This window comes from Gorilla gorilla, chromosome 1 (assembly GCF_029281585.2).
Source record: "Gorilla gorilla gorilla isolate KB3781 chromosome 1, NHGRI_mGorGor1-v2.1_pri, whole genome shotgun sequence".
NCBI lineage: Eukaryota > Metazoa > Chordata > Mammalia > Primates > Hominidae > Gorilla > Gorilla gorilla.
Window position 1 is genome coordinate 40,186,740 of NC_073224.2, and position 24,206 is coordinate 40,210,945.

The 24,206-nt window shown below is 36.1% G+C and overlaps 1 protein-coding gene across 20 annotated transcripts in view; it reads right to left on the bottom strand.

Moving 5' to 3' along the window:
- CDC42BPA (CDC42 binding protein kinase alpha) overlaps positions 1-24,206 on the bottom strand; it is a 323,893-nt gene that overhangs the window by 133,623 nt on the left and 166,064 nt on the right. For all 20 annotated transcript variants that reach the window (XM_055371555.2, XM_055371684.2, XM_055371673.2 and 17 more), the window contains exons 7-11: positions 21,972-22,172; positions 20,096-20,344; positions 17,568-17,647; positions 14,193-14,359; positions 5,645-5,767 (exon numbers count right to left, since the gene is read on the bottom strand). In XM_055371555.2, coding sequence (XP_055227530.1) covers positions 5,645-5,767; positions 14,193-14,359; positions 17,568-17,647; positions 20,096-20,344; positions 21,972-22,172 — 820 coding nt within the window. The remainder of the gene's footprint in view (positions 1-5,644; positions 5,768-14,192; positions 14,360-17,567; positions 17,648-20,095; positions 20,345-21,971; positions 22,173-24,206) is intronic.

Here is a 24,206-nt window from a genome sequence, read left to right on the forward strand (position 1 = left end):
GTATGGCATGGAAGAGAAATATAAAATATGGAATCTGTCTTGAAGGAGGTAAGTTAGACAACAGCAACACTCTTTAAAAAAATAATAAAGTAGAAAATCAAATGCAAATTGTGTGGCAGGCTATATGTCCTATAGGAATCGAGGTCAAAAAATGGGCATGATTAAAGCAGTATTCAAAGTGGAACACTATAAACTGGAAAGGGGTTAAGACTAGAGCCAGCGGGAGGTTGGCAGAATAACCAAAACATCTCCCTGATCCACAAGATGGATAGTTTCATTTTTCCCATTATGTAACTCTTCTGAGATGCGAAGAAACTTTATTTCTAATTATAATCAGTAAAAATAGGCTCCTTTATTATCAACGCCCCTATTCACAGGAGGTAGGGAGGGGAGAGAGAGAGAGAGTGTGTGTGTGTTAGTTTGGGGTTGGAGAAACAGAAACAGTACACAGAGGCACATATCCCCAACCTCAAGGCAACATAAGAACGAGAGTCTCAGAAGTACATTATAATTTTTCATTTAGGAAACAAAAAAATTCTATTTTCTCATACAAAAATATTAAATGAGGTATGAATTTTTTATTTAAAAAAATTTTATTTTTGTCTGCAGATACTCAACAAATATATATTTAGTGTCAGTTATACAATACTGGCAATAAGCTTGGCACTAGGAATATAGTAGGAAAACCTACTATAACCTACCCCTAACCTTTAGAAGCTCAGAGTATGGTAAAGAAGCAAATATTAAAAAGAAGTTGTCAATAATTATAAAACTGTCACATTTTTTTCCAGAAACTTAAAAATATTGGAGAACACTGCTGCTGGGAAACACAAGAGAAACAGTCATTAATGGTGGGTATTTGTATACACAAAGACTTTGCTCAAGAAGTATCTGGAGGAATGACAGATTGAAGGTATTTTTTCTTTGGAGGTATTTTTTTTTCTTCAGAGGTATATATTATTCAGAGGTATGTATTTTTCTTTGGAGGTATATATATTTTCTTTGAAGGTATATATATTTTTTTCTTCAGAGCCAAATTAAAGTTGGGGCTACTCATCAGGCAGGTCCTAAGGGGAGCCTTCAATTTGTATTTTTTTTAAAAAAAGGGAAGGAAAGAAAGAAAGGGTAGGAAAAAAACAGTATGTGAAGGAAGTGGAGCATCACTGGGTGATTCAGCATGGCTGGAATCACTGGGCAAGGAAGTAGTAACAAGAGACAAAGCTCGAGAGGCAAATACATGCATAATAATGAAGGGTCTTGTATTAGAATTGAGAAATTTCTACTTTATCCTGGACGCAATGAGGATCCACTGAAGGTAGGTATGTTGAAGCTGTGACCTCAACAGACTTATACTTTAAAAGCTTACTCTGGAGACTTCAAGTTCTGGGAAGAAGGAATAGATATATTTCCCATTCTTCCCATTTTAAGTATAACTTAAAACCCTAGACATTATACATAAAACAAACATAAGACGACTCTGAAATGTGAAGAAAAAAACTTCCTCAGGACACTGGGACCTGATAAACAACATAAAGGTGAGTTTTCTGGGGTTTCTTCTTGGTTCATATATCCCAGAACAAGAGCTAAAGAAGATGGTAACCCATAAATGACAACAGCTGTAAAGAGAAAAAGCCCCAACAAAAGCCTGCTCTTTCTAGCCAAAGGATTAGGAAAGGGGTAGACCAGAAAGACAGACAACTCATAGAAAGTAACAATTCTACTTGAGATAACAATCACAGAAAAAAAAAACTGGCCCCATGTCACCAATGTCAATAATGGACAAGTGCAGGGGGAGCTAGATTTCCAACCTCATGAGGCTATAATGAGATGCTCAAACACATCTGCAAGAGTGGTGTCAGAAAAACACTGGGTGTGGTTACTCATCCCTATAATCCCAGCACTTTGGAAAGCTGAGGAGGGCGAATCACTTGAGGACAGGAGTTCGAGACCAGCCCAGGCAACACAGCGAGACCCCGTCTCTACTAAAAATACAAAAAATTAGCCGGGTGTGGTCCCAGCTACTCAGGAGGATGAGGCACAAGAATTGCCTGAACCTGGGAGATGGTGGTTGCAGTGAGCTGAGATTGCGTCACTGCACTCCAGCCTGGGGAACAGAGTGAGACTCTGTCTCCAAATTAAAAAAAAAAAAAAAAAAAAGAGTGATGTCAGAAAAAGACAGGACATTAACCCTCACTGGCTGACAACAAGCCTCCCCTCACACATTGTCAGTAGAAACCACACGGGGAACCTGGACTTCTACCTCCAACCTGGGTTGGGTTTCGGATCCAAAGCATACTGTATTTTCAATCTCTATTTGGTTGGGGAAAAAATCTGCATGTAAGTGGATCCACACAGTTCAAATCCATGTTGCTCAAGGATCAACTGTATTTACAAATTTACAGCATATTTAATTTTACTTTAAAATAAATCATAAATTTATAATAAATGTATAATTTTATAATAATTTTATGTTGCCTCAGCATCCACTTTGAGTCCAGGTTTAGCTTTCTTGTTTCAGAGGCAGGGTTTAGTCACTCTTGATGCAGTTTCCAGTTCTACACCACACCCAAGGGGCTCAAGCAGGAGACATCTCTCCCACCTAGCAGACTGGGATCCTGCCTTCCAGCTGCCTCCTCTAAGGGGACCATTCGAGCACTGGCTTACAAACTTAAAGTGACCTACACCCTATTCCCTAATATATACTGCTAGTTGCCATGCTCTCCTGCTCAAAGCTCTCTGTCTCCCTGCACTCCCTGACCTCCAGGTGTGTGGCCTCCAGGCGTGCCACGTGCCACAAGGTCTGTAAGTACTAAAAACTCTTAAATGTTCACATCGAGGTTGTCATTGACGCTGTACCAGCAATCTGACTCCTGACTGCAAGGTTGCTTCAGAAAGGATGCATGCAGGTGGATCCCCTGCTGGTACTCTTTTGTTCAGGCCTCTGGTGGCTGCTGGTGACAGGAGCCACCAGCTACGTTGACAGAGAAAACAGGCAGTACAAGAAAGAAAGGAAGGAAGGAAGGAAGGAAGGAAGGAAGGAAGGAAGGAAGGAAGGAAAGAAAGAAAGGAAAAAGAAGAAAAAAAAGGAAAACTAAAGACTAATATCCTTCATGTATATAGATGCAAAAATCCTTAAAAATATATTAGGAATGGAATTCAGCAATATGTAAAAATAATTGTACACCATGACCATGGTTTATAACAGGGATGTATGGCTGGTTCAATACTTTAAAATCAACCAATGTAATTCACCATATTAACAGGTTATTTTTTGAAAATCGTATGTTCATATCAATTGATACAGAAAAAGAATCTGACAAAATTCAGCACCCATTAATGATTTTAAAAACCCTTAGAAATACAGAAACAGAGGAAAAGGAATGCTTTTCCCCAAGATTAAGAAGCTAGAATGTTCTTCTCATCATTCTTCTTTTAACATAGTGCTGCAAGTTCTTGCAATAAGGCAAGAAAAGGAAACAAAAAGCATATAGATCAGAAAGGGAGAAATAAAACTGTTCCCACCTGCAGGTGACATGATTGTCAGAATTAAAAATCCCAAAGAATCTATTTTTTAAAAACCCTCCTAGAACTAATAAGTGAGTTCAGCAACACTATAGAATACAAAATAAACATATAAAAATCAACTATATTTCTATATATTACAATAAACACATGAACAATAAAATTAAAAATACAATACCATTTGGAATTACTCAGAAAATGAAATTACTTATTATTATTCTATATATACTGGGTTAGACATCAACAAAGGTTTCCTTTGGATAGTGCCAGAACATTATTGTGAATGACAGCAAAACGTTTTAATATTTAAAAATTCAGCTCTTACATAGAGCTAACAAAGAAGCTCACAACTATTTTAGTGAATGACATAACAACTAGATTGTTGATTTGAATATTTTACATCAATACCATCTACTTCAAGGCAGTTTTAAAATTAATTAGCAAGCTTTCAAAAGCTACTGCCATTCAAAGCCACATTCTACTATTAAAAAGAGGAGAGATATGCTTATGAATAAGTTTTCCAAATCGCGATTGCTTCTCTGAAGACGAATCACTGACCATTCTAGCTGGTCTTCTGTTCTACTGCTTTTTTAGTGTCATACAACTCTAACACGGACATTCAGTGACACTCTTAATGTTATTGTTGGTACCAAAGCAAACTCCATGATTCACTTATCATGTTCCCAATCTACAATAACTTACTTTTGGAAAGATAAAGTAACAGAGATTAGATATATAGATATTTCTTAGGAGGAGAGCCTCTTAAAAACACAAAATAGCATTCATAAATTATGCTCAAAATTAAGATCTCCATATATTTAATATAAACAAAGTATTAATATGGCATTTTAAATAGTCATTTTTATAAAAGATGCTACATTAGATTATTTCTTCTCTTTCACTTATTTTTGCCTAAAACTACCTTTCTGGAGAGGCCTCACCATTCTCGTTAAAATAGTACCTTCTGCTCTCTCTTCCTATCCCTCTGCTTATTCAGATCATGTAATGCCTCTAAACCCTGCAAAAAACTGCCATTTCATTCTGAGTAAAAACCAAAACCTTACAACAATCAGTAAGGCTCTACTGATCAGGCAACAAGCCCATTTCACCCCTTTAGTTCTCATTTCCTTCCATTCTCCCTGCCTGCTCATTCTGCTCTAGCCACCCAGTACTCTCTGTTTTACTTGAACACCTGGGGCACATTTGATTTTACAGTCTTTGCACCGGCTAGTCCTTCTGCCTGGAACACATATTTTGCAGATAACTGTATGGCTAACCCCCTTGCCTTCTTTAAATTTTTGCTAACATGTCATCTTCTCAGTCAGGCCTACCCCTGGAGCACTATACTTAAAATGATAAAACTCCTCATTTTGCACATCTGACTAATTCTCCTTATTCTATTCTTATTTTTAAACCACTTATTACCTTCCAACATATTGTATCATTTACAAAGTTATATATTTACTGGTTTCTGTTTTCTGTCCTTTACCCAGGCCAAAGCAAAGAATTTTTGTTTAGTCTGTTTTGCTTAATGTTGAATCCCAAGAGCCTAAAACAACACGTGCTACATAGTAGGTGCTCAATATATTTATTGAAAAAATGCAATAAATGAATAATAGGTATACGAACACTTGTCAAATTTAGTTTTAATCTCAGTAATACACTGAAAAGATAATTGCATTAACAAAGAAAATAAATTTTCTTGATGCCTGTATACATGCAATCTGCTTGTCTCTAGTGTCCTTCTTCCTCACTCCTAACTCACCTTTTCCTCTCCTCACAAATATGCTTTGCCAGACAAATTCCAAAATGAATAGGCCTTCCAAAAAAGCCATCCTTGTTCATGTAAGTCTGTTAGGTGATCCTCCTATGTACTCTCCACGTACCTCCATTTATTTTTCCTGATAGCCTTTTCATATGTATTGCAATAACTGTTTATCTGTTTCCCAGACCAAAATGTGAACTCCTTGAGAGCAGAACCCATTCTTATTTGCCCTTCCCTGACTAGCATGCAACTCACATCACATAACACAGACAGGTTCTCAATAGACGTTTTTTGTGTGAATAAACCATTTTTTAAACATTTCCTAAATTGAATTAACAGTGAATCACAGATATTTACCTGTTACTTGTTTTCTTAGTTTTTCAATTTCTTCTTTTAAGTTTTTTATTTCTAAATCTTTGCTTGCTGTTAGTGGGCCATCAACAGTTGAATACTGCAGAGCTTGGACAGTCTGTGTTGACTCTTTAAAAAAAAGGATAAAAGAAATAAAAATATCACCATACTCTAAATTCTTAAAACTAATAACATTATTTTTTTGGAGAGAAATTCTTATACAATTTTATAGAACAAAACATCTACTCACTGACAGAAAGCATGTGAATACTCAAAAATTAAGTCATAAAAAATCAGGCCAGGCATGGTAATCCCAGCACTTTGGGAGGCCAAAGTGGGAGGATCACTTGAGTCCAGGAGTATGAGACCAGACTGGGCAACAGAATGACACCCTTTCTCTACAAAAGATATAAAAATTGGCAGGGCATGGTGGCACATGCCTGAAGTCCCGCTACTCAGGAGGCTCAGATGGGAGAACTGCTTGAGCCCCGGAGGTTGAGGTGGTAGTGAGCCTTGATCATGGCACTGTACTCCAGCCTGGGAGACAAAGTGAGACTGTATCTCAAAAAAAAAAAAAAAAAAAAAATCCACTGCATATATATATATGAAAGAATCCACCTTCTAATAATTTTTGGTTTTAAATACTGTTGGTGTACTCTGCCAATGAATCAACTACATAGCTCCTTTTTCTCCTAGTAGGAACATCACCATGTGATAACTCAAAAGCCTGGTATGTCAGTCAGATGCTATACGAAGAACTGAATCTGGTTTACAAACGGAGGGTTAGGCATGTTAATATACATATGCAGAAGTGCTGGCCTTCCAAATTTTATGTCTGAAAGTTGAGGCCCAGCTACAGGTAACCATGGCTCAACAATTTAGCTAAAATATTTAGTTAAAATAGAAAATATTAATTTATCTTGCAGTTCTAATTAGAAAATACAAGGTTTTAAAAAAACAATAACTCTATTGAGGCTTATTCCCAGATATCATCGAAAGACATGGAACAAAGAAAACATTTTTTACCATTTTACATCAGAAATGAAATTGCCCTTTGTTCTAAAATAGGTATTCTGCTATTTATGGAGGGATTCTCACATAATAAGTCTCTCCCTTACCATAATTCTTTATGAGTTAGTGCAAATCATTACTGATTACTTTGTGTGTGCATATGTACATGTGTGTGTGTAAACCATAATCCCTATATGTTTGGCAGTCAATAAATATTTGTTAATTTGAATTAAAGGTATAAGATATACTAGATTGTGCATCTGATCTTGATTTTCTGCATCTTATAAATATTTCTTATACATTTCTTTCTCTTTGGGTTCAAAACATGCTAAAAACTGGTCCTTTCTGTATTTATTATTTTGAAAAGAACATCCATTGTTTTTATTTTTTAAGACATCTAAATTGGGGGTAGAAAACGGGGAGACATAAAAATACTCAATGCAGGGGAGGTGTAGGTGTGGTGGCTCATGCCTGTAATCCCAGCGCTTTGGGAGGCCAAGGCAGGTGAATCACCTGAGGTTGGGAGTTTGAGATCAGCCTGGCCAACATGGTGAAACCCCGTCTCTACTAAAAATACAAAAATTAGCCAGGCATGGTGGTACATGCCTGTAATACCAGCTACTCGGAAGGCTGAGGCAGGAGAAATGCTTGAACCTGGGAGGCAGAGGTTGCAGTGAGCTGAGATCATGCCACTACACCCAGCCTGGGTGATAGATCGAGACTCTGTCTCAAAAACAAACAAACAAACAAAAGACCAAAGAATACCAAATGGATATTAATAGGAGCTACTTTTCCTCCTGTACCCCACCTACCACAGGTATGAAGGTGGGGCAGGCATCCTTGCTCATTACTGCCACCTCTCTCCTCAAAATTCCTAGGTCTACTGAAATGACCATTTCCTGCTTATGTGGTTATTCACTTGTCTTCCCTATCTTACTCTTTTTTAAATAAGGATTTTACATGTTGTTCTCTGCTGCTCTTTCCATTACTACTCTTCTTATTATTCTTAGTAACTTTAACATCAAAATAGATAATCCATCTAACACTGACTTCTGAGGCACATAAATCCCCTATGGCAGATACTGCTTGTTTTTACCTGACATCTATTCATTTCTTCTGTCTTGTGAACCAAATTCAATTATCAGGCTACAGTGTGCATAGGTAAGGTGGGCCCAGTCAAAACTGGCTGGTTTAAATTAATCATAATAATTCCATTCTACATTGCAAGTGTTGGTCAAGAATTAGGTATGTGACCTAGTTAGAACTTAAATGGTACCTTGAGAAGAAGTCCACTAGGGGGCTTCAGGGAGAGGTTTTAATCTCCCATTAAATGAAAGATGTATGAAACTAAATGAATCTTTCCACTTTCTGGGTCTCTGGATATGTGCAGATATGAAGATGGAATTCTTGGTGTACTCTGCCAATGAATCTACTTAGCTCCTTTTTGTCCTAGCAGGGAACATCACCGTGTGATAAATGAAATGCCTGGTATATCTGTCAGATGATATATGAAGAACAACTGAATCTGGTGTATGAAGGGAGGTCTTACCTTCCAAAGTTTACATCTGAAAGTTGAGGCTTACAATATTGTGGAATCATGTAAGGAAAGCCAAGAAATTAATAGGGAAGCTACCCTAAAATTGGCACTGAAACCATTTACTTCTGACTTAAGTGAGAAAATAAATCCATATTATTTAAGAATTCTCACATCTGCAGCCCAAAACAATCTAGCTGATAGACTTCTCTCCAGCATAACCATCAGATTAACTGGCCACATCCTAAACTAGTGGTTCTCTACTGCAGGTGGTACCATCACCTTATGTAAGGGCACAGGAGAACGGGAGTCTGTTGTTGACACAGCACATGAGGAGACTGCTACAAGCATTTAACATCTGGAAACTCAGAATGTTCAATATCTCAGAGTGTGAAACTCTCTCTCATGTGAAAAAATTACCTCACCCCAAATGCTTGTGGTTCACCAATTAAGAAATTCTGCTATACACTTTGTCATTATCAATAACTGCATGGCCTCCAAAATCATCTCTCTTATCTGTACAGCTTACTACTCTAGGGACCACTTCAACAATTTTTCATTCCAACCAGAAATGCCAATCAATGTGTTCCTAACATTTTCCATTTTTTTCCTCTTTACTTCCTTACTTACCCTGGTTAGATTCTTTGGTCCATCACTGTTTTGCAAATACCTTCAATTTCTTTACCTTTCTCTCCTCCATTGTACTTATTCTAGAAGGCCCTCTATCTTGGCTAATTTCTACTCTCCTCCTACTGTATGATTTTACCCAAGTAGCTGAAAATGGCTGAAAAAAATACACAGTCATTTAAAACTCATGATTACTAAACTTAAAAAACTTGGAAATATCTGGCGATCCTAAACTATTTCCCTAGCTCATTTACTCTTTTCGTCTCCATACTGACCATTTCACATTTTCTCTTTTTCTTGTCAAATATCTAATATCTCCTCTACCTTCCTAACTCTCAGTGGATGACCCTACTTTGTATGTGATTTATTGTCTGTCTCCTCAAAGCAGAATGCAAACATAACAAGGAGAGGTATTTTTGCCTTTATCTGTTTTTTATTACATTCCTAGTCATGTGCAGTACAGTTCCTGGGCTGTTTGATACTCAATAAATAGCTAATAAATGAATGAATCAGTTTAAATGTTAATCTATGTCACTGCTATGAAACAAGTATTCATACCAAAAGGCAATGATCTTACATTTTTGTTCACTTTGCTATGTGCAAACGATACTACACATGTAAAAATACTAAGAACAAATTAAAGAATTCAAAACATTTTTAAAAAACCCAAAACATAGGAAATTCTTAGTCATAAGGGGATGGACTAGGAAGCAACAGGTCACTGCTTTGTTTCTCCTGCTGTAAAAAGTAAAAATTCAATACATAATTTGAAAAAATCTTATTTTTAAAAACATCTTTGGTTTATTTTACTTAGTTCTCTTTGCTTTTTCAGTTGGAGTTGGGAAAGCGAGCCAGGGAAGTGAGGCATTCTGAGGTGAAGAGGCTATTACAACTGCTTCTTACCTGGAAGCCTTATCCATTTCTGTGAGTGTACTTAGGTCAAGCCTGGCCTTTAAATTGAGAGATAACATGCTGGAAAGAAAAACCACTGAAGCTTCTGGAGGACGTGTGGGGATGATGCAACAATTTGGAAATCTCAAAGTCCCTAAGCATATGGTGCTTTTATTCCCATGGTATATTTTAATTGATGTACTTGGGGGCTGCATGGGAAGTTAGGGAGCTTTGAAAAGTCAGACAGAAATCTCCGATAGTATAGAATTATTTCAGAGACAAAGAGCTGCTTGAGGAAGAGAATCTGCTTCAAATACATGGCCAGTCTCTTCATCAAGACACCAAATTTGGAAATGGTATAGGGCAGAAGGCTGAAGAACAGAATAAATCTCCCATAGTTTAGGAAGTGAAGGAGAAAGAGGCCCAACTAGGCTCTATCCAGCTCCCGATTCTGGGCATTTGAAATCAAAGGTAGGGTTGAGTCTAATTCAAAATGCAATTTAGGGGCAGGCACGGTGGCTCACGCCTGTAATCCCAGCACTTAGGGAGGCTGAGGCGGGCAGATCACGAGGTCAGGAGATCGAGACTATCCTGGCTTACATGGTGAAACCTTGTCTCTACTAAAAATACAAAAAATTAGCCAGGCATGGTGGCACGTGCCTGTAGTCCCAGTTACTCAGGAGGCTGAGGCAGGAGAATTGCTTGAACCCGGGAGGCGGAGGTTGCAGTGAACCGAGATCACACCACTGCACTCCAGCCTGGGCGACAGAGTGAGACTCTGTCTCCAAAAAAAAAAAAAAAAAAAAAAAGGCAATTTAGTCTTGTCCAAGCTCAATTCTTGATGGAATGAAAAGGGAGAAACCTCTCTGGGGCAAAAATAATATAAACTTTCTTCTCTGTGTTATTTTTATTCATGACATCTTTCACATGAGACATTTGGAAAAGCAGAAAAGCATGACAAATGAAAGAAAAAAACAGAAAGGCAGGCTCACAGATGATTCAGTTGTTGAAAGTAACAGATAAGGACCTCAAAATATTAAAATGTTAAAGAAAACAGAGAAAAAATACATAAAAATATGGGGAAATTTCAACAGAAAACTGAAAACTGAGAGAATCAGATGAATAATCCTTAACTAAAAAAGACAATATCTGAAATTAAGACTAATTAGACGGACTTAACTGCAAAATGGATAAAGCAGAAGCCAGAACTAGTGAACCTGAAGGCAGATCAATAGAAAATATCTTAATGAAGCACACAAAAAACAGAAAGAACGGAAGGAATAGAACAGAGCATAAAGGAAATGTGATACCATCTAACATATACACAATTACAGTCCCAGAAGGAGAGGAGAAAGTGCATGAGGCAAAATAATATCTACAGAGATTATGGCTTAGAATTTTGCAAAACTGATAAAAGACATCAAAGAAAATTGCAAAAGCTCAATGAATCTCAACCAGGATTTTCTGTTCACATAAAGAAAGCGACACGTACGTGAATCACAGTCCAACTATTTGAAACTGAAGTTAAGGACATAATACTGAAAGCAGCCAGAAGGGAAAACATACACATTACATTCAAGAGCTTAAGATTAACAGCTGGCTTCTCAAGAAATATTATGGAAGTTATTATAGAAAACAATGAAATAATACATGTAGAGCTCTGAAAGAAAAAGCTGCCAAGCTAGAATTCTAACCCAGCACAAGTATTCTTCAAAAATGAAGGTAAAAATAAAGACATTTTCAACAAAATCCTATCAAGAATTTGTCACAACACACTCACACTAGAAGAAAACAATAAAGGAATTTTTTTAGGCTAAAGAAAAATGATTCCAGATAGAAACATGGATCACTAGGGAGAAATAAAAAGCACCAAAAGGGTAAATATATGGGTAAATAAAAAGATACTTAAAATTAATGAGTAAAGAAAACATAAAGCAATAATCGAGTAAAAGTGTATTAAAAGATTTATAACACAGATTAAGTAAACTATGTAACAACAGTCATACAGGGAGTTGTCTAAAGGTTTCTACGTTGTTTGTGAAGTAGTAACATACAAATTATTAAGAAAAAGATATATAAAGACCTAACAGAAAAATGGGCAAGAACCTCGAACCAAAACTTCACAAGACTAGATATCCAAATGGATAGTAAATATATGAAAAGATATTCAACCTCATTATTCATCAGGGAAATGCAAATTAAAATCATGGCAGGACATCACTATACTTCTACCAGAATGGCTACAAGTGAAAAACGCTGACAATATCAAGTTCTGGTGGGGAGTTGAAGAAAGTAGAACTCATACATTATTAGTAGAACTATATATTGGTATAGTCACTTTAGAAAACTCTTTGAAAATATCTTCTAAAGCTGAAAATCCTCTACTATATGGCCCAGAAATTGTACTCCCAGGTATATATCTGAGAGAAATAGTACATAGGACCACCAAAATAAACAGATAAGTATATTTGCACGAACTTTACTCACAGTAGTCAACATCTGGAAATAACCCAAATATTTACCAACAACAGACTGGGTAATTTTTTAGTGCTGATATACAATGAAATACTAAACAGCAGTACAAAAAAAAAAAAAGAGCAAACTGCTGATATATACAAAACATGGGTGAATTTCAAAAAACAACAAGTGAAAGATGCCATACACATAAGAGAATATACTGTATGATACCATTTATATGAAGATCAAAAACCGGTAAAAATTCATTAATGGTGAAAGAACTTAGGATGATGTTTATTTCATAGTGGTAGGTTACAAACTGGGAAGGGACAAGTGAGGACTTTACCCTATGCTGGACATATTCTACACATGAATATGGGTGAAGGTTACATCAGTGTATACATATACAAATATTTATTAGGCTTATACTTAAAAGTAGAATGCTTGCACACTTTGCTATATGTGTATCACCACAGAAAAAAAACAAACAGAAAAATTTCAGTCACAAAAGGGAAGTAATTCATATGCAGAGATCTTAACAACTTATGGAAAAACAGAAAATAGTCCATTCTATTGATGTCTACACAGCCTTTTTCTCTACTGGGCCTCTAAAAGTATGACAGTAAAGTTTTGTGATTGTAAAACTTTGATTAGTTACAAGTTCCTGATTATTTGTCCATAAATACATTCCTTCATTCACAAAATATGTAAGTAAAATATATACTATGTTACATCCTTTTATTTTAGAGAAAAAAGCAGAAAAAGGAGACAGTAGTACTGGGGATATATATACATGATTAAATTATAAATAGGATGGTCAGGAAAACCTTCATTGAAGGCCTCATTCAATTAGAGACTTGCTTCAAATAGAGAATATTCTAACATTCAAAGGTCGAAGAGTTGAGGAAAACTTAGCAAAGGAGGCTGGGAAGGACAGGTTTATGAGGAAAAAGAAAACCAGGAGATAAAGTGCCCCAAAAGCCAAAAAAAAAAAAAAAAAAAAGCGTTATCAGAAGGAATAAAAGGTCCATAGGGTCAAATATTGCTGATAGGTTAAAAGGTGAAGACAGAAATCATCACTGGATTTTACAACACAGGATAGGGAAATAGACTAGGGGAAACAGCATGAAGAGCTGACCTGAGGTGAGTGTCTGTGAATCTGAATTAATATTAGTCAGCACGTTGTGGGTGTTTTAAGCAAGCTGTCTTCAGCTGGATAGTTGAAGATACAAAGTTGTATTCAAACACAGTTGGGGTTCTGCCAAAGGTATTTGACAAAGAGAAAGAGGAACAATAGATTTGAAGGTATATGCCAGGGTATGACTATGGCTGACCAGAGAACGAAAAATGAGGGTATAAATAGCAGAGTTAAACGGTGATAGACTTGTAGGTAACGGTGGCAGTGAAGAAATACTGGAGTTAAGGGGTCAGAGAGAGAGCACTAAAAATTATGAGGAGATTATAAAAGATTTGCTGGAAACTGCGATTAAAGAAGAGTTTTAGGTATTGTAATCTTAAGACATATCTTATTACCATAGGATGGACTGCATGAAACCAGGTGGAGAAAACAATCACTGAAGGTGAAGAATCAAGAAACTCACTCAGAATCTTAAAAAGTTGATGTGTATGTGCATTTTAAAATCACCAAATATGGCAGAGGCAATGCTGCAGAGAATGACAGTGTGAAAGGAGCTAGAGCTCTTAAAGACTGAGCAAATAAGATAGGAAAAGTCATTAAAGTGCTATAACGAAGTGAGGAGGGTCCCATTTCCCCATCCCCAAAGGTATTCCCACACATTTTTATAAATATAAATATGTAGCCACAGGAGACCAAAGCTATTTTGTTGTTGTTTACTATTAATTGTGTGATTTTACATAAATGGTATTATGCTGTGTTCTGCATACATCTCTACAACTTGATTTTTCACCACTTAAAATAATTTTTTTCAAAGATAAAACAACCACTTATAATAAACAGCTCATAACCCTGTGAGTACAATTCAAAAAGTGAAAATACATTTAAAATATATTTACCTTGAAGTTTTCTACTGAGTTCAAGTTTTTCTTGCTCAAGGCGCTTAATTCTTCTTTCATAAGCTTCAGTTGCTAAGTTGTTGTCTAGAGTCCTCTGAACATTAACATCAAGATCCAGTGAGGTGGGACCAGCCGTAACTCTTAAACAGCTCCGATCAGAAAGTACACTGAAGAAAAGAAAAAAAAATGTAGGTTCATACTGTGATAAAAAGCTTGAAGAAAAACGTTAACATTTTTTAAAAATTGTTTTTAACTGACTCCACATTTATGGCAAAAACATTTTTAAATTGCTCATTTAAAACATAGATCTGAATATCTTGCAGTTAGCCAGCTGGAATAATTATAAAAATTTGTTTGCAAAATCACCATAAACTGTTTTTAGAAGCATTTTAAAAAATGAAAACTTAAAATCCCCCAAATTATTTTGATTTTTAAAACCCCACAAATTATAAAATGAAGTTTGCTGAAGGGTTACTGGTAGTTTAAAACAATTTGACCACCTAGGTGAAACAGCAGTAGTCAAAAGCACCAACCACGGCCCTCTTTACTAGAATTTGAAATTCAAAAGCAAGTTTCTGTCTTTAATTCAATACAATTTAAATAAAAATGCTGAAACTGCTGGACATTTGGTGGTGAACAAAACAGACAAAAATCCTTGCCCATGTAGAGCTTATATTCCAGTGACCGAGACAGAAATAAAGAAAATAATGGAGATATTCATTACATTAGAAAATGTTAAATGCTAAGGAGAAAACATAAAGCAGGAAAGGGAGAAATAAAGTATTGAAGAGGAGGAGATAAAAATTTAGATAAAGTAGTTAGGAAAGCTGTCACTGCTAAAGTAACTTTGGAAAAAGCTAAGTAAGGGTGAGGGGACAAGTTAAGGGAATATCAAAAGAAAGAATGTTCCAAGCAGATGAAACAGAAGTACTAAAGCCCCAAGACAAGAGTATGTCTGGCATGTTCACAGCCCAGAAAGGAGGCCTGTGTGGATGGAGTTGAGTAAACAAGGAAAAATAAACTCAGAAAGATAAAAGTAAGGCAGTCACGTAGGGCCTTGTAAGAAGTTTGATTTGGAGTTAAGATATGAAGCCACTGGAGTTGGGGATGGGTGGACTGGTTCTGAACAGGGGAGTGACATGTTCTGATTATCTTTTAAGAGGATCACCTGAACAGGATCAGAGAACTAAAACAAAGTTATTTATGTAGTAAGTGGGTGGTTAAGACAGATTTTTAAGTAGACGAGAGGAGAGGTCTCAGTTGGAGATGCACATTTAGGAGTCATCAGCAAATCTTTGGGAGAAGACTACAGAGTTTAGATGGAAAAGAGAAGTCCAAAGACTGAGCCATAGGACACTCTGATATTCACAAGTCAGGGAAATCAGGAGGGATCAGGTATGGAGACTGAGAAGGAAGGACCAGCAAGGTGAGAGAAACTCAGTCAAGTGCCCTAGAAGATAGGAGAAGGTGGTATTTTAAAAGTATGGAGCTGTGGCAAATAAGATGAGACTAAGCAAATAAGTAATACTAGGACTGACAAGTGATCATTAGATTTAGCAACATGTTGGTCAACAGTGACATCGATAAAAGTAGTTTGCATGAAGTGATGGGGGCACACACCTGACTGGAATGGATTCAAGAAACAACAGTATGAGAAACATAAACAAAATATAGTCAACAGTTGAAGTAATTTTTCTATAATGTAAAGCAGAGACATGGTTGATAAGAGGTAAAGGAAGAGGAATCCAGATTTTATATCTTGCATTAAGATGGAGAACTGACATTTGTAAGCTGATAGAAATGATCTGATGATGCAGATGACACAAGAAGAAAAAAATTCATGACATGAAAGCAAAACATGCACTAGACTAGCCAGGAAGGGATGGAAGATACTGGCCTTACTAGAGGCTTGCACAGTTCATCCATGAAAAGAACAGAGAATTTGGGTCCAACAGTAAGTAGGCGGTAAATATGGTAACTGGAGCTTGTGGAAGTTGTCTGCGGTTTGCCTCAATCCTTTCAGTGAAAGGAGATGCAAGCTGAAAGGGTGACAGAGGTTTCAAACTCAAGTAGAAAGAAATAGGCCAGATGCAGTGGCTCACATCTGTAATCCCAGCAACAGGGGAGGTTAAGGCCAGAGGATGGCTTGAGGAGTAGGAGGCTGTAGTGATCTATGACTGTGCCACTGCACTCCAGCCTAGACAGCACAGCAAGACTCCATTTCTAAATCGTTTTAAAAATTAGCTGGGCATGGTGGCTTGTGCCTATCGTCCCAGCTACTCAGGAGGCTGAGGCAGGGGGATCATTTGTGCCCAGGAGTTTGAGGCTATAGTGAGCTAGGACTGCACCACTGCATTCCAGCCCTTCTGCTGCCCAGAACAAGACCCCATCTCTTAAAAAAAAAAAAAGAAAGTAAGTAAAAAATAGTTACTAGGTGAGTGGAAGAGTGAATACACTAGGGTAATACAGTACATTTGTCAGACAAGGGGGACTTGAGGTTGGTAGTCATGAATTTAAAGTAGACCAGTAAGAATAGTCAGCTATTTTTTCTAGTCATTTGGAACAGTACGGGTAGAGAATAAAATTGTAATAGTTAATGTTCAGTTAGCAAAACAAGTATAACAGAATGAGAGACAGTCAAAGGAAATGAAATGGCATACAAAGAGTGATTATAATCATTCTCAATGGAATTTAAACAGGGTAAGGGGGAAATAGGGAATATAAGTGAAGTGAGGGTCAGTGAAAGGATGGTAGAATTAATGGGTTGAAAGTTCTCCTGCTTGACATCTAGAGAATATTCAACAGCATGAAATTCTTCTAATTACTGCTTCATTGGTAAGGATTAGATTCTGAGCTCTCTGTTCCATTCTTTCCCCTCCAAAACGAGTTAAGATTTTCATGTGTTCTATTCATTTTGTAATGCTTAACTTTCTATTTCCAGCAGTAGGCTCATTCTATTTTTTAAAAAGTTTTAATTCACAAAGTTTTCTCATACATTTTTTACGAACCTCAATTCAATTTAATTTGCTTTAAATTGTCCAAACTATGTTAACTTTTTTTTTTTTTTTAAGACAGAGTCTCGCTCTGTCACCCAGGCTGCACTGCAATGGCGCGGTCTCGGCTCACTGCAACCTCCACCTCCCGGGTTCAAGTGATTCTCCTGCCTTGGCCTCCCGAGTAGCTGGGATTACAGGCACCTGCCACCACGCCCACCTAATTTTTGTATTTTTAGTAGAGATGGGGTTTCACCATATTGGCCAGGCTGGTCTCGATCTCCTGACCTCATGATACACCTGCCTTGGCCTCCCAAAGTGTTGGGATTACAGGCATGAGCCACTGCACTTGGCCCAAACTATGTTAACTTTTCAAACTTACCAGCTACTAGTATATGTAAAACCAACAAATGGCAGATGGTGGCCAGAAAATGCAGTATGTGTTGGTGGGGGCATCGTTTCCTAAAGGAGGAAAAAACATCTGGTAAGAAATAGATAGCTATATGATCTGTAGGCTTGGCTATAAATATAAAATGCCAAAAAGAAATATTTTAAAAAAAATTGTGACTGTTCAATTTTAAAACACTGGTAAGTTTGGTATAGTTGTTTAGTGATATAAAATTTAGACCATGAACACTGCTACTCTAAAATTCTAATTAAAGTAAAATGAAGATTGAAAGTCTGATATTGAGAATACAGTCATTATTATTCATGTATTCTGTGTTTGCAAATTTGTGTAGAAGCTAATATTTATTTGTAAACCCCAAATCAATACTTGTGGTAATTTTATGATCATTTGTAGACACGTGCAGAGCAGAGAAAAATTTGAGATGTCCTATGCTCACATTCCCAGCTGAGGTTGAACAGGAGAGGCTCTGCCTTCTCATTTAAGCTCTCATATTATAAACAAGTGTCCTTTACAGGGTCTCTTTGGTGTCATGCATTTCACATTTTTGGGCCCTCTGTACGTGATTTACTGCTTGCAAAGGCTCCCAAGCATAGTGCTGAAGCGCTGTCTAGTGTTCCTAGCACCAGAGGACAGTGATGTGCCTTTATGGAGAAAACAATGTGCTAGAAAAGCTTCATTCAGGCACGAGTTACAGTGCTGCTGGTGGTGAGTTCAGTGGTGAGTTCAGTGTTAATGAATCAACAACATATGTTATATAAAGTGTCTTTAAAGAGAAGCACACATAAAACAAGACTATATATTGATCAGTTGATCAGAGGCTCACAGAAACCTAACCCTGTATTTCCCTCAGAGCAATGGTTCAATATTAGCTAATAGTGTTCAAGGCAACTATATAGAACATAACCACCATGAATAATTAGGATCAACTGTACTATGTATTTAATTTGGAATGATTCATAATTTGTTAACAGTAAATATAATTCTATTTATAAAAAATTGGTAAGAGAAGTCCGTTTAATTATTCTTTGTGAAGTTTAGACAGGAAAGTATGAGAAATTTTTATCTGCCTTGAATATAGTACTAGGATGGTTTTACAATTATCAGTTATCAAACAGTGATCACAGCTTATTGTACTGAAATAGTATTCACTGTTTCAGTGAAAAGTTATATAACGTGTACCTATTATGTACCCATAAAAATTAAAAATAAAGATTTTGTTAAGTCATATAACACTAACATAAAAATTTTTAGTACAGGATTAAAGCCATAGTAAATAAAATAACTGAATAAAAATAAAAGCTCAAATTAAGAAGGCTAAAAAGGGGCCGGGAGCAGTGGCTCATGCCTATAATCCCAGCACTTTGGGAGGCCGAGGAGGGCGGATCATAAGGTCAGGAGATCAAGACCATTCTGGCTAACATGGTGAAACCCCGTCTCTACTAAAAACATAAAAGTTAGCCAAGTGTGGTGGCGCACGCCTACAGTTACCAGCTACTCAGGAGGCTGAGGCAGGAGAACGGCGTGAACCCGGAAGGCGGAGCTTGCAATGAGCCGAGATTGTGCCACAGCACTCCAGCCTGGGAGACAGAGCGAGACTCTGTCTCAAAAAAAAAAAAAAGAGGAAGGCTAAAAAGGCAAAAAACTCAAAAATTTTAAGTTCTTCTTTTCCTAAATTTTAATCTCATATAACCTAAAGGGTTATAGCAGAGGTCGATATACTATGTTGGCCTGTTTTGGCATGGCTCACAAGTTAAGAATGGTTGAATTATTTGGCTATTGGACTGGCCGAATAATTGGCTTGAGGTCTGTATTCACCTCAGGCAGGGCTATACCTCAGAGCTATACCACGTCTGTGGACTATTTTCCCTATTGATTTCCTACCAAGTTTGCTACTGTTAGCAGCAACACACTGGGCTTGGGTATTTAGTCCTGGAATCTACCCTCTGTATCAGCAAAGCTGCTGATTTTTCTATCCAGTTCCATGCTACTAGTACTACTGTCCCAGACCAAGTCAGTAGTGGGGATGGACGTGTGTGGTATATGTGACTTTAACTAAAGTTCAGCAGTTTTTCACAAATAAATGCTTCTCAATTTATTTCTCTTCAATTGTTGTATCAGGCCCTGACATGGTTGATTTTGATAATTTTGTCCAGTTTTACGGTTTTAGGGAGAAATTTGCCAACCTCTGCACTTTACAATCATAAAATCTGCTTTTTTAAGTATCTAATTTGTTCTCTTACGAAGCTTAATGGCATAACTTATCTAAGAGGTAAAACTTTGAATTTTAATTTTGTTCTTAGTCACAAATAACTATGTTCACCTCAGTTAACTTTCTTCTTAATTTGATTTGTGACAGAATAAGCACCGGAAGCCATGATCACTGACTAATAACTGATCATTGTAAAACCATCCTAGCAAAATACTTATAAACCAAAAAATTACTATATAACCATAGTAGAAAGAAACAGAGGGATAGAACTTCTTCACAGTGTCATACTTACAGAATTTTTTAAACAATCATCATCTACATCAAAATTCGATGTATCTGTTGGGCTACTAACTTCTGGAATATAAGGTGCTTCACAGTTCCGAATATTATCCCAATCAATTCCACTGAAAAATGGGTGTTTCTTAAAGTCTTCTATTCCATTTTGACCAAGTCGATGTTCTCTGCTACAAATGAGCCTTCGAATAAGATCCTTAGCATTTTCAGACACATCAGTCACTTGGGCTGGAAACTGAAACCTCTCCTAAACAGAGAAAAACAGAAACAAAATATAAATCAGTGTTTAACATACTAAGTAGGTTGGTTGACTTATTTATTTTCTTAAAAATACATTTTATTTTAAATATATCTAATAACTGCATGTTGGTGCAAAGTACTAATACTAAAGGAATACAGGGATGAATGACAGAAGATCATTTTCCTAGGACTTTTAATTTCATATATGACTCAATCACGCATGCGCTACAGAAAGAAGAATACATTGTACCTTAGATATCTTAAACTGCTATCAGAATGAAGAGAAATTACTTCAAAGTAGTGGAATTTGACTCTATTTAAATCGAGATAGATGATTGATAATGGTCATATAAGTTACATACTAATGATTAACTAATAATAAATATTTTTAAAGGACATAATATGTATCTGACACTATTTAAAGTACGTTACTCATTTAACCCTCAAAACAGTAATTTTAGGTGGGTACTCCTACTATGCTAATATTATAGACGAAATAAAGACACAGAGAATTCAAGTAACTTTCTCAACATTACACATCTAGGAAGTGGCAGAACCAGAATTTGAACTGAAGCTGTAATCTGCGCTGTTAAATATCATGTTATACTACAATATTTTTTTCTAATTCAAATGATGTACATGCTATTTACAACCCTGCTGCTATTTCCAGTCTTTCAACTCTTTATAACTATATGAAACATTATCTTTGCAAACAGGAAGAAGAATATAAACCCTATAAAACTGATTTTTATAAATGTAAAGCAACTAATCATAATTGCTTCACTGGAACAAATTAAAAAGAATAGATTATCATTCCCTTATATCGGATATTCATATTCTAAGTATTTGCAACTGCTCACAATCTTCTAAGGCTGCTAATAAAACCTTTCTTCTTATTATTATGAACAGTCTACTTCACTTAGTACTAAATATATTAACGTTTCATTAATTTGTTCTTGTTGTGTGTCTGTGTTGCTTCTAGTGTTCTGTGATCATAAATAATGTTAGAATAGGTATCCTTGTACATATATCTTTGTTCTACTGAGAATGTTATAGGGTAGATTCCTAGACTGAAGTTGCTCAATCAAAACCTCTAACCATTTTTTAAGGCTCTAGGTGCACACCTATAAACTTCCTGAACAGAAAGGTTACACCAATTTATATTCCTATTAATGTCTTAGAATGCCCATCTCACTGCATTATTTATGGTACAGAGTACTATTTTTCTTTTGATCTTTGCTAATTTGACAAGAAAAAAAGTATCTCATCCTTATTTTAAATTTGTATTGCACTTATTACTACTAAAGTTGAAAATTTTTTTACACATATTCTAGTCATGATTATACATATATTGTAGTAAGCAATGATCTAAATTCTCTACTTATGACCTTTGTTATTCTACTGGGGAGATCACTTAATTTCCTACTTAGCGGCATCTCTAATAAAATACAAGAAAATTAGAACTAATAACTTATGAATAATTTATGGATTTTGACTATTTATGTTGTCCTGTCCCATACTAGGATAGAAATATGATTGTTCACTGCTTTTAGAAAAATATTTTCTCTTTAAAAATGGTTTTATTATATGTGTTATTTACCACATTAATTTGAACAAAAGTAAAATATACTAACTTTGTGATTCATGATTTTTCCGTATGTCTCCACCAGAGATTCTGCATAAAATGGTGTTTCTCCATAAAGCATTTCATACATACAGACCCCCAAAGACCACCAGTCACATTCAGGTCCATATCTCCCTTTTCCATCTTCCATGGCTTGAAGGATTTCAGGAGAGATATAATCTGGAGTTCCTACAGCCACTGAGGACTGAACCTGAAGAAATTTACATTTTTATTAATCTCCTATATTAGAAATAAAATATTTTAAATAGTTACTTAAGATACACAATAGACATTATTATCTCATAAACACATCTTTGTCATTATCTGAAAAATAATAATAATCCGTGTATATATGTTAAATTGTATATTATCCCCACATTAATAGTTTTCAGGATTTCATAACACTATAGAACTTTTATTATAGTGTTACTTAACTGATGACATTGAGAGGAACAATTTAATTTAAACCATCATACCCATTAACAACAAACTGAACATTTGGTTTAGAACACTCATTATTGATAATTACCTGTTAAACCTATACGTGTGAAAAAAAAAAAAATGAAACCGTGAAAATTGTACAATGAGATGGGGGGAAAAAGCTCCTGATATTTAGGCCAACACTATGAGAAGTCTGGAGATTATGTTCAAACTCCTTAATAGAAACCTAAGAAAATACATGTCAATAATGTACAACAAACTACTTACTAATTTAAAAAACTATAAAAGAGGTATATCCTTCAAAAACTAAAGTTCCAATAGAGAAAAAAAGTTGAGTACTTGTTATAGCAGGTTAGGTTTAATTAGAAAACAGGTAATTAAAACCAGGCATGGGAGCTGACATCTGTAATCCCAGCACTTTGGGAAGCCAATGTGGGAGAATCACTTGGGCCCAGGAGTTTGAGACAAGCCTGGGCAACACAGCAAGACCCTATCTCTGTAAAAAAGTGGAAGAAAAAATAAAACAGGTAACTAGAAAAATCCTGGGTATGTATGTTGTAAGGTACTTTGAAGTAAAAGAATATTGGCCCTTTACATGTTTTAGAAGAACTTTTCCAAAACATGAACATTCCTAAAGTAGAATACCAGTTAATATTTTGGATTTCCTAGACTACATTTCCAATTCTTAATAATTAGGATCAACTTACATTTTAGCAATACTGAGATTAAATAACTTGAAAACCCTTCCATTACAAACTCTTAAAATGCTAGATAGACACCCTGTCTAACACAGTGAAACCCCATCTCTACTAAAAACACAAAAAAATTAGCCAGGCGTGGTGGTGGGTGCCTGCAGTCCCAGCTACTCGGGAGGCTGAGGCAGGAGAATGGCGTGAACCCGGGAGGCGGAGCTTGCAGTAAGCCAAGATTGCACCACTGCACTCCAGCCTGGGCAACAGAGCAAGACTCGGTCTCAAAAGCAAAAAAAAAAAAAAAAAAAAAAAAAGCTAGATAAAATATAACAATTATTTGTATAAACATATAAAAGAACTTTTTTACAAAGAGAGATTCTTAGAGGTCAGTAATCAAGAAATGCTTGAGAATCAGGATAACAAGCATTAGAGATGAGTAGGGTTGGGGAACTGTTGGTTTTCATTTCCTAGGTACTCAAATTTTAACATACACAAAAGCGAATACCTTATGCTTATATGAGGTAAGAACAAAAGAAAAGACCTTATCCTTAGCTTACATGAGGTGGCGAGTTTGAAGACAAAGGCTGCCCTATATACATACCTTTTGCCTTAAAACGTATACCGTAAGAAAAACGGTACATTATAAAAATCTGCCACAAAGCAGAGAAGGACAAGACATTTCATCTATCTTGACTTGTGTGTGATGAATGAAAAATATTGTTCCTGTAGAAATTCGTAACATTACATCACATAGTCTCAACATTTGAGATTCAAATGCACACCGCTTCTGTGGTCCAAAAGTTCCCAAGCCAAGAAACTGGCATTAACACTGACCCAAGGTTAGTTGCCTCTAGGAAGCAAAACAAATTCAAATCTACTCTGGAGGACACATGCTCAAATTTGGCAGATATAATTCTTAAACATAAAATCTTGCTGAATATGAACTCACAATCCAATAATATAAACCAAATGAGTAAACTGTCTATTATGAGTAACTCAGAAATCCCAACAAACAGAACAATTAGATCCCTAACAACAATCAGATCCACTCTATGAAATAAGCATGTTTAAAATTATTAAAGACCTAAAAAAATCAACAAACACAAAAGTTT